Below are 11,129 nucleotides of genomic sequence, written 5' to 3'. Positions count from 1 at the left end.
ATACAGTACACATTGCTTGTGGCAGGCCTATTCAGGTGTGGTAGACTGTCCAGTTGAGGTTGAAGGCTCACAAGATGAAATGGAGGCTAATTCACTTAGGATATTTTTGAAGAATTTCATGATGGAGACTTGAGTGGCTGCCTTCATTTTCTGTTCGTGGACCTCCTCGTAACATTTCAGGACATACTCCATCTCCCTACGCACCTTGGAATTTATCATGCAGTGGGGATCGTGCTCATCACGAATAACTCTCTCATAATGTCTGAGCATGAACAACTCATTCAGAATGACGGAGCACGAACCACTCACTCAGGATGACGTGGCGTGGCAAAAGCGTCCACAGTGTGTGAACAATTCGCTCAGAATGACATAGCATGGTTGTTGTTGTTTTTGTTGGATTAAATCTGCGCTGTAGCGAAAACGCATTATCAGAACACGCGCTACCTTTTAGCAACTGCCAACTGTGCATCCCGATCGGGACACAAACTGTACCGGCGTTGACTTTAGGGCGCTCGGCAAGCGGCTTAAGCACTCAAGCACGCACTCCAATTAAATGGTTAAGGACGGCTGGCTTGGCAAGCGATAGCTCTGTTCGAATGTCCAAACTATGTCCAAATTGGACAAATGAACACTTTATCAAGAGTCAGAACTGCTGTTAAGTTCAATTTTGGAATTCCCCTTAGTTTAAGAGATTCTCGAGGTTATGGTATGTGCGGAAATGAAATAAAGCCACTAACGCTGCCGTCTCCAGGTGCTTATAAGCACTGCAATGTACCCGGCGATTCGTAGCGATGTTGAACAGGCATTCAATAATATGAGTGAGGAAAGTGATGAAAAAAATTATTTTTAAGAAACCATTGTGGCCTGTTCCAAGTCGAAGCATGGTTGAGCAGGCCAAAAAACATGGCAGCTTCAGACCCCAGCGAGGTAATCCAGGACATGTCTGGAGGATAGATACTACAGAGTCTTTCAGGAAGGAAAACAGGGAATTTGAAGGAAGTGGGTCTGGGGTAGATTAACGGGGGAAGAAAAGATCGAGGTTTTGGATGGGGGAAGAGAAGAGATGGTGGTGAACAGCTTTTTTGAAAACCTGAAGGGAAGAGTTGGATGGAAGAGAGTGTGGGAGTTTTCTTCAGAGGTGGGAAAAAAGAGGAATGAAAGAGTGAAGGTGAGCAGTGATTCTTGATTTTCGTAGTTTCACCAGAAGTGGGTTTTTGGGAGACGTAGAGCGTCGTGCGGAAATATGGGGGGGGGGGCATATCACAGACAGAGCAGAGTGGGGTGGGGGCGGCGCGTGGCGAGGCCCGAGAGGAGACTGTAGAAGACAGTCTTGTATATAAAAATTAAAAGGCACTTCCATGATGGGCTCAGTGCTCCCAGGACCAACTTTTCACAACATTTTGAGCCATTAGTTTTGACTTTAAGCTAAATGTTGTCATGTCTGAGTACCAATTACTGTTAACATGGTATGCCTTCAGCGCCGGGACCTTTCATCCCAGGAAATGCCCAAACGGTCTCTTACTGCACTGTGTTCAGTTATTTTTTATTTACGGTTACTGTTCCCCAAGAATCTTTCAAATGAGCCAAAATTGACAGCACATGCACAGAAAGCAAATGGATCGAACACATTTTCTTAACTTTTAAAGGGTTTAATTTGTAAAGAAAAGCACAGGGAAGAGGGCAGACAAGACACTATCATAAATGTTTTGAACCAAGTGAATCAAAAGACACAAAGAGGGAAATGGGGACAGACAAACTTTTATACAATGATGAAAAACATAGCGTGGAACCGATCCCACAGGTCTCATGTTTTGCAGGTGGAGACTTTCCCTTGTCTATGATGTGCAGATGCATGAATCGATGCAGAATGCAGTCCACTTTGGAAGCCAGAAGCGAGATGACAAGAGACAGTGATGAAGTCAGTCCAAAGACGAAGTAAAGCAGCCACGAGCAGCACCAGCAACGAGTAGCACCCAATATGCAGAAAACCAAACAGAGCACGATGAAGTGAACCAACTACGAGGAGCGCCAGCGACAATCAGCCCCTCAAAGAGCCCTCGTGGCCCTCTTTTTTTTCCTTTCAAGACGAGGCCTTCTTGTCGGCCCTTCATCTTCCTCCTCAAAGCGCTTCTTTGCACCGCATGCACATGTAGTTCCCCTGTCTGTCCTCTACCTTTGAGGTCCTTCTTCTTCCTCTCCAGTGAGGTCACTTCTTCCCCTCTCCAACAACAGGGTGAAATACAAGCATGCTTGGGTCAATCCCAAACTTCTTCAGAGAAAATCACAATCACCTTCTGCCTCACAAAACTCTCCCGTGACCCACCCTCTCATCATCCTCTTCCTCCTCTTTGGCCGAGTCCTCTCCCTCTTCCTCCTCCTGGGTGTCTCACCCACGGGTCGGCCCCAATAAAAATAAATCTTATCTTATCTTATCCTTTGCTTTGTCTTATCCATGTCAGTTGCCACTTCATGGAAGAAGCTTGTCTACATGGTAGCTTGTCAAAGTAGCATCATCATAACTAGTTAGTATAATAATACGAGTTCCATTACAAAGGGCTTCAACGCAGGAGGAGGCCATGAGGCCCATCTCCACCTGTGCTAGTATAACCAACCTATAGTTGTGTGTCTGCTCTGTCCTTTTTAGATGCGGAGTGTTAAGCAAGGACGCGGCATGTACCATTCTTTAAATCTTTGATATGACTCAGTCGGGACTCGAACCAACAACTTCTCAGACTCAAATCAGACGCTCTAACCATTCCACCACCACCGATACTGGTGAAATAGCAATGCAATTGCTTTAAAAATGGAATGGCCCAGTAGAGCAATGTATTTATTCTCACGGTCAATACAGAGCTGTGTACAATCTACATAGTACAACATCTTGTTTCAGTAGAATACATGTCCTAATATATATATATATATATATATATATATATATATATATATATATATATATATATATATATATATATATATATATATATATATATATATATATATATATATATATATATATACCGTAGACGTCATTTAAATTCACCCACCTTCTTTGTCATTCATACGTACCACCACCATGCAGTTACGGGCATGCTTTTCTGGCAAGAGGAGACACAACAATTGGATCGGTGTACAAGAAGGCGGTGTATCGCGAGTATACCGATGAGACCTTCACGGAGCGAGTCCAACGTGGGCCTAAAGAGGAGCACCTAGGAATTCTCGGTAAATTTGAAATGACCGGTTGTCATTGAGATGGTAAGAACAACAATTATAGGTTCATGACTAAAGAAATCTAATGAAGAAAATGGACTTAAACAGTTGGAATTTGCAATCATTGTGCAAGGCTCTGTTATTACTCCCTGAGCTGAAATAAACAAATTTTCATACTTTGTCCCTCACCCAGTATTACAGAAATTCACAATGTTTTGAAACCTGCACAGGCCCGGTACTGGAGGCTGAGGTTGGTGAACGCTTAGAGGTGGTGTTCAAAAACATGGCGAGCAGGCCATACAACATACACGCGCATGGAGTGTACGAGCAAGAAGATTCGTGCCACATCCCACCAGTTTACCCCGGTCGGTAGGAGTTAGTGGGCATAAGCAGACAGAGAAGGAAATTTAGAGAGCCACCGACAGCATTTTGGGTGCAGCTCATAATTATTATGATAAGTGTGTGAATACGAGGTGCCTTTTAAAATTTTGAGCCACTGACCCAATCCCTCGTCAATTTTCAATGTGAGGACTGCATTAGAGTGCGATGACATCACCATCGAGATAAAGCATGGTCATTCCTGTAATGTGGCTCTAAAATAGTTAAGAGTCTGTTCACTTATCTGGGCTGATGATCACCCACAGCCGTCCGTGCTCCTTTGAGACCCAGAGCTTTGCCAATCAAGTGATTGTTACCCCGTGCGCACGAAGCAAAAAGTGGGGTTAAGCAATTGGTTCATGTCTGCCTGTCTGTCTGTCTGTCTGTCTGTCTGTCTGTCTGTCTGTCTGTCTGTCTGTCTGTCTGTCTGTCTGTCTGCAAACATCAGTTTGTAATCGAGGAACAACTGATTTAAATTTATCGCCATATTTTAAACATGAATCGGAACATGAATCAAAAGACGAACCTGTTGTTAAACGATACTTTTTCTCTGAATTTGTCCTGATCACACATAAGTAGAGAGGAGTGAGATCTTTTTCTTTACGCTTTCTGCCTGCCTGGCAGTCAAACAGATTGAAAATCATTCCAAACAGGAAACGTACTGTTTTTAAAGACATCATAAAGGACACAAACAACAGGTACGAATAACTAATGTAATTTGTTCGATAGGGTGGTGGAATGGAAGGGGGTGGAGGGAGAGGGGGAGGGTAGGACAAGGGACGAGGGGGGGAGGTAAGGAGTGTTGTTGAAAGAGTGTGGGGGATTGCAGAATATCTAGGGGAGGGGGCGGTATATACTGCATCAAAGGCGGTAAATTCCAGAATTTATTTATTCGACTTTCACAATCTTTATTTTATTTAAATTGAATTAAGTACTTGAACACTGTAGAACACAGATTCCAATTCACAGTAACTGTAGAACACAAATTCCGTTTAGCAGTACTTGGACATGTTACATTGGCTGGTGTATAAGGGTTAATGGTGGTGTATAAGAATTAGGTGTGGTGTATAAGGGTTAATGGTTAATGTGGTGTATAAGGTGTGGTGTATAAGGTGTGGTGTATAAGGGTTAACTGACTTCTGGTTCTGGGTTTGGAGCATTGGCAGGTCTCCTTGGGGGCTCCCTGCTGACGATCTCAGAGTTAAGTTTCTGGTCGTTATTTGTCCCGTTTTAACTGTTTATTTTCTCACCTAAATGTTACTGTGTGTTCCTAGTTCGGTTTTGTTTCAAAAAATCATGCTATTTTGTGAGATTTCGTCAAACTTGTCTTACTGGGTGTTTGAGGCCTATCGTTGAGGCTTGAGGCCTACCCTTTGTTCCCCTCGGTGTACGATCGTGTTTATTTGTTTTTTCTCCCCATTATCTTCAATTTCTATCTTTCCCACTTTCTTAACATCCCCCATCCCAACTAATCACTCTATTTCTTATCTTAAAAAAACCCACCACCTTTCTCCAATTCTTCTTCTTCTTCTTCTTCATCTCCTCTTCTTCTTCCTCCTCTTCTTCTTCCTCAATTTTTTCTACAACACTTCCATGACCTAATCTGTTGAAACCTCTCTCAAACATTAATAATAATAACAAAAACGATCTCTTATAATGCTTCATCTTCCTCTTTCACACGTGTGGTACTCTTTACTGAATCAGAATGCACTACTCTTCTGCGATTTAAACAGAGTGCTCTCAAGTCGACCTCTCCTTCATACCTTGCCTAAAAAATCCAACTGTTACAGCATTCTTCTCTCCATTCTCTGAATTCACCTTTATTGCATCCCTCTAGAAATGTGTTTAATCGCATAACTGACCTAAAACTTTTTAAAACCCCAGTTTGCGATGAATGTTCGCTTTCCATCAACCATTCTTTTTTTCCAACTTCAGTGCCAACTCACTCCTCTCACCCCTCACTCTCAAAGCAACCATCCTACTCTTCTCCCTCCAAGCCTCCCTCTCACCTCTCTCAAAAACTCCCTCCTCACCTTTCTCACACCATTCATCCCCCTCACTCATCCTTCCCAAAGTTGCCCCCCCTCCCATCCACAAAGCTGCCTCTTTCCACTGCCCTCTCACCTCCATCTCTTCATTCCACATCCTCAAATCCTCAACTGCCTTCTCCCCCTCTCTTGTCCCCCCTCCCCCAAGCACCACAGAGCCTTTTCTCCTCCTCATTCTGCCCCCTCCCTTAGATATTCTGCAATCCCACACACTCTTTCAACAACACTCCTTACTTCCCCCCCTCATCCCTTGTCCTACCCTCCCCCTCTCCCCCCTCACCCCCTGCACCCAAAGCCTCCTCCCCAACCTCTTCATTAAAAGTATGGACCTCAAATATCTGGGGCCTTCGCTCAAACCTTTCAGATCTTTCCAAATAGGTTGCCACTGACAAACCAGACATAATCTGCCTAACAGAAACTTTCCTCCCCCAAGACTTGTCTGACTCCCAAGTATCTCTCGCTCGTTACTCCCTCCTTCAGTTTGACAGACCTGAGCCTCGCCCTGGTGGAAGAGTTGCTCTCTTCATCAAAGACTCTATTCCTCACTCTCTATGCACTGCCCTCACCCCCACACCCCCAGGAATACCTCTGGCTATGGCTTCCCCTCAACTCCCACCTCATGTTTATATGTGTACTGTACCGTCCACCTAACAGTGATGACTCCATCTACACCTCACGATCTGAAAACATGGACCAACTTCTATCTTCTCATCCAAACTTTCTCTTCCTCATATGTAGTGACTTCAATTGTCATCGTGCCAGTTGGCTAGGTGTGGGTACCTCTCTCACCTGTCATGGCACCTCAGCAAAAGCTTTCTGTGACTCATTGGGACTGACTCAATCGGTCCACTTCCCGACCGGGATCTCAACCAATGGTACTCCATCTCTCTGGCTGTTATCAGAGAACCACCTCACCGCCGTCGAGTCTGGCATTTCACTCAAGCCGACTGGCAGGGTCTCCAAGCAGCCCTCAAACTTATAGACTGGTCTCCTATCTCTACTTTCTCCAACATCAACTCTTCCTGGGAATTCTTTCAAAGAAACTTGCTTTCCCTCATGCACCGATTTATCCCCTCTCGTCTTCAGTTGTCCTACCCTTCCTCCCGCCCTTGGTTCACTGAAGCTTTAGTGAGGCAGTTGTCCTGAAACAACTTGCCTTTGTCTCATGGAAAGCAAACCCTACTGAGGGCAATCTCAGTTCCTTCCATAAAGCTCGGAACAAGTGTGTATCTCCCCTCAGGAGAGCCAGAAAACAACATCTTTGTCATCTCAAGTCTGAACTCTCAAACCTCTCTCCCTCCTCAAAATCCTGGTGGCGTCTAATCAAATCTGTTTCTGGTGTATGTTCCCCCTCCATCCCCTCCCTTACCTCAAATGGCAGCACTGCTGATAAAAAAAAAGCTGAATGCCTAAACTCGGTGTTTGCAGCTAAATCTTGTGTCCAAAACCCATCACTTTCTCTACCCACCTTACCCAGTCGCACCCAACTGTCCCTAGACTCTGTGTCCTTTTCTCCTGACAAGGTGGAGAGCTTGCTGTCAAACCTCGACTCAGATTCTGCAACCGTCCAGATGGCATCAGCCCACGTTTCCTCTAAGCCTGCTCTTCTGCTCTTGCTCACCCTCTCTCTGTTCTATTCACTCTCTCATTTGCTCAAGGCCATCTGCCATCTGCTTGGAAATCAGCAAACATCACTGCCCTGCATAAAAAAGGTGCAAAAACAGATCCCTGCAACTACAGACCAATCAGCCTTCTCCCAATGATCAGCAAGGTTATGGAATCCATCATCGCTTCAGACATTAAATCCTTCCTCTTCTCCAATGGCTTGATTTCTGATCATCAATTTGGTTTCAGACCAGGTCACTCTACCCTGGATATGCCGCTTCTGCTCTCCCAACAATGGATGGAAGCCCTCAATGCCAGACAGGAAATCTGAGCCGTATCCCTGGTTATATCACGTGCTTTTGACACAGTCTGGCACCCTGCCCTACTCACCAAACTCTCTTCCCATGGTATCCAAGGCCATCTCCACTCATGGCTCGCAGACTTCCTCTCCTGTCACAGTCAATGTGTGGCCCTAAATGGAGTTCTTTCATCCCCCCCCCCCCTTCCTGTCCAGGCTGGAGTTCCTCAAGGTAGCGTTTTGGGCATTGTTCTTCTTCTGGTTTTCATCAATGATCTCTCCGACTCTCTGGAAAATCCTATATATCTCTTTGCTGATGACTCCACCCTCTGTCGTACCATCGGTCATCCCTCAGACCGGCAAACAGCAGCTTCTCCACTCACTGCTGATCTGGATAAAATCACAAACTGGTCCAACACGTGGAGCACGTCTTTCAATCCGGACAAATCTCACACTCTCACTATGTCTCTTCGAAAGGACCATTTAGAAACCCCCCCCCCCCATCCACTTTCTCAACAATCCTCTGGAAGAAGTCCTTTCCTTCAAGCTTCTTGGGTCTCACTATCTGCCATGACCTTTCCTGGAAAAGCCACATTTCAAACCTCACCTCCAAAGCCAGTCACCGACTGGGAATCCTCCGTCGTGCAAGGTCCTTCCTCGGCCCACCTGAGCTCCTGACCACTTACAAAGCTTTTGTCCGCAGCCTGATGGAATACTGCTCTCCACTCTGGGCTGGTGCTCCTGCCTCTCACAATTCTCGGCTTCACGCTGTAGAAACCAAGGCATTTCGGATCATTGGCATCTCCCGCAATGAGGCTGAGTCTTTGGGCCTCTCACTCAATCACCGCAGGTTGGTCGGTGGTCTTTCTGTCTTCTACCGTCTCCTCTCCAGCCTCGCCCCCCCCCTGCTCTCTCTGTGATTTGTCCCCACCACATTTCCGCAGGGCGCTAAAGGTCCGCCAACAACCCCCTTCTGGTAAAACTACCAAAATCACGAATCACTGCTCACCTTCACTCTTTCATTCCTCTTTTTCCCGCCTTTGGAATAAACTCCCTCACTCTATTCATTCCCATTCTTCCCTCCAGGCCTTCAAAACAGCTGTTCACCACCACCTCTTATCATCCCCCATCCAAATCCTCGATCTTTTCTACCCCTGATAATCCACCCAAGCCCACCTCCTTCAAATTCCCTGCTTTCCTTCCTGAAAGTCCCTGTAATGTCCATCTTCTATTCCCCATGTTCCCTGTCCCATCCCTCTCCCTTCCTCAGATCTCCAAATGTCTCTGTTCCCCACTATTTTGTCCTTCCCACTCCCTCCCCTCCTGTCTCATGCCCCCCCTTGATGTGCGTTGTGTGTTAGCTCTCATACGAGCCTCGATAATGGTAAACAAAAAAAAAATGGTCGTGTGGAAGGGTTAATGGTGGTGGAAAAAGGGTTAATGGTGATGTGTAAGGGTTAATGGTGGTGTATAGGGTTTAATGGTGGTGTTTAAGGGATAAGGGTGGTGTTTAAGGGATAAGGGTGGTGTATAAGGGTTAAGGGTGGTGTATAAGTGTGGTGTATAAGGATAAAGGGTGGTGTATAAGGGTTAATGGTGATGTGTGAGGGTTAATGGTGATGTGTAAGGGTTAATGGTGGTGTATTAGGGTTAAGGGTGGTGTTTAAGGGATAAGGGTGGTGTATAAGGATTAAGGGTGGTGTATAAGGGTTAATGGTGGTGTATAAGGGTTAAGGGTGGTGTATAGGGGTTAAGGGTGGTGTATAAGGGTTAAGGGTGGTGTATAAGGGTTAATGGTGATGTGTGAGGGTTAATGGTGATGTGTAATGGTTAATGGTGATGTGTAAGGGTTAATGGTGGTGTATTAGGGTTAAGGGTGGTGTTTAAGGGATAAGGGTGGTGTATAAGGATTAAGGGTGGTGTATAAGGGTTAATGGTGGTGTATAAGGGTTAAGGGTGGTGTATAGGGGTTAAGGGTGGTGTATAAGGGTTAAGGGTGGTGTATAAGGGTTAATGGTGGTGTATAAGGGTTAATGGTGGTGTATAAGGGTTAAGGGTGGTGTATAAGGGATAAGGGTGGTGTATAAGGATTAAGGGTGGTGTATAAGTGTGGTGTATAAGGATAAAGGGTGGTGTATAAGGGTTAATGGTGATATGGTGATGTGTAATGGTTAATGGTGATGTGTGAGGGTTAATGGTGATGTGTAATGGTTAATGGTGATGTGTAAGGGTTAATGGTGGTGTATAAGGGTTAAGGGTGGTGTATAAGGATAAAGGGTGGTGTATAAGGGTAATGGTGGTGTTTAAGGGATAAGGGTGGTGTATAAGGATTAATGGTGGTGTATAAGAATTAGGTGTGGTGTATATGGGTTAAGGGTGGTGTATAAGGGTTAAGGGTGGTGTATAAGGGTTAAGGGTGGTGTATAACGGTTGTGTATAAGGGTTAAGGGTGGTGTATAAGGGTAATGGTGGTGTTTAAGGGATAAGGGTGGTGTATAAGGATTAATGGTGGTGTATAAGGGTTAATGGTGGTGTATAAGGGTAATGGTGGTGTTTAAGGGATAAGGGTGGTGTATAAGGATTAATGGTGGTGTATAAGGATTAATGGTGGTGTATAAGGGTAATGGTGGTGTTTAAGGGATAAGGGTGGTGTATAAGGATTAATGGTGGTGTATAAGAATTAGGTGTGGTGTATATGGGTTAAGGGTGGTGTATAAGGGTTAAGGGTGGTGTATAAGCGATAAGGGTGGTGTGTAAGGGTTAAGGGTGGTGTATAAGGGTTAAGGGTTGTGTATAAGGGTTAAGGGTGGTGTATAACGGTGGTGTATAAGGGTTAAGGGTGGTGTATAAGGGTAATGGTGGTGTTTAAGGGATAAGGGTGGTGTATAAGGATTAATGGTGGTGTATAAGAATTAGGTGTGGTGTATATGGGTTAAGGGTGATGTATAAGGGTTAAGGGTGGTGTATAAGGGTAATGGTGGTGTTTAAGGGATAAGGGTGGTGTATAAGGATTAATGGTGGTGTATAAGAATTAGGTGTGGTGTATATGGGTTAAGGGTGATGTATAAGGGTTAAGGGTGGTGTATAAGGGCTAAGGGTGGTGTATAAGGGTTAAGGGTGGTGTATAAGCGATAAGGGTGGTGTATAAGGGTTAAGGGTGGTGTATAAGCGATAAGGGTGGTGTGTAAGAATTAGGTGTGGTGTATAAGGGTGAAGGGTTGTGTATAAGGGTTAACGGTTGTGTATAAGGGTTAAGGGTGGTGTATAAGCGATAAGGGTGGTGTGTAAGGGTTAAGGGTGGTGTATAAGGGTTAAGGGTGGTGTATAAGGGTTAAGGGTGGTGTATAAGGGTTAAGGGTGGTGTATAAGGGTTAAGGGTGGTGTATTAGGGTTAAGGGGGGGGTATAAGGGTTAAGGGTGGTGTGTAAGCGTGAAGTGTTGTGTATAAGCGATAAGGGTGGTGTGTAAGGGTTAAGGGTTGTGTGTAAGGGTTAAGGGTTGTGTATAAGGGTTAAGGGTGGTGTATAAGGGTTAAGGGTGGTGTATAAGGGTTAAGGGTGGTGTATAAGGGTTAAGGGTGGTGTATAAGGGTG

At 45.1% G+C, this 11,129-nt stretch overlaps 1 protein-coding gene across 2 annotated transcripts in view; it reads left to right on the top strand.

Annotated features, from left to right (window-relative positions):
- The window catches only part of LOC147013593 (ceruloplasmin-like), a 91,834-nt gene that overhangs the window by 61,568 nt on the left and 19,137 nt on the right, over positions 1 to 11,129 (top strand). For both annotated transcript variants that reach the window (XR_015051382.1, XM_085855522.1), the window contains exons 13-14: positions 3,080 to 3,219; positions 3,438 to 3,572. Coding sequence is in view for 1 of the 2 variants with exons in the window: in XM_085855522.1 (XP_085711648.1) it covers positions 3,080 to 3,219; positions 3,438 to 3,572 (275 nt within the window). In the remaining variant the exon portion in view is untranslated. The remainder of the gene's footprint in view (positions 1 to 3,079; positions 3,220 to 3,437; positions 3,573 to 11,129) is intronic.

Source organism: Eptatretus burgeri, chromosome 14, assembly GCF_056783735.1.
Source record: "Eptatretus burgeri isolate ZD-2024b chromosome 14, Ebu_testis_v1, whole genome shotgun sequence".
NCBI classification, from domain to species: Eukaryota; Metazoa; Chordata; class Myxini; order Myxiniformes; family Myxinidae; genus Eptatretus; species Eptatretus burgeri.
Note: the sequence above shows the minus strand (reverse complement) of the source record. Positions and strands in the feature narration are given on the sequence as shown.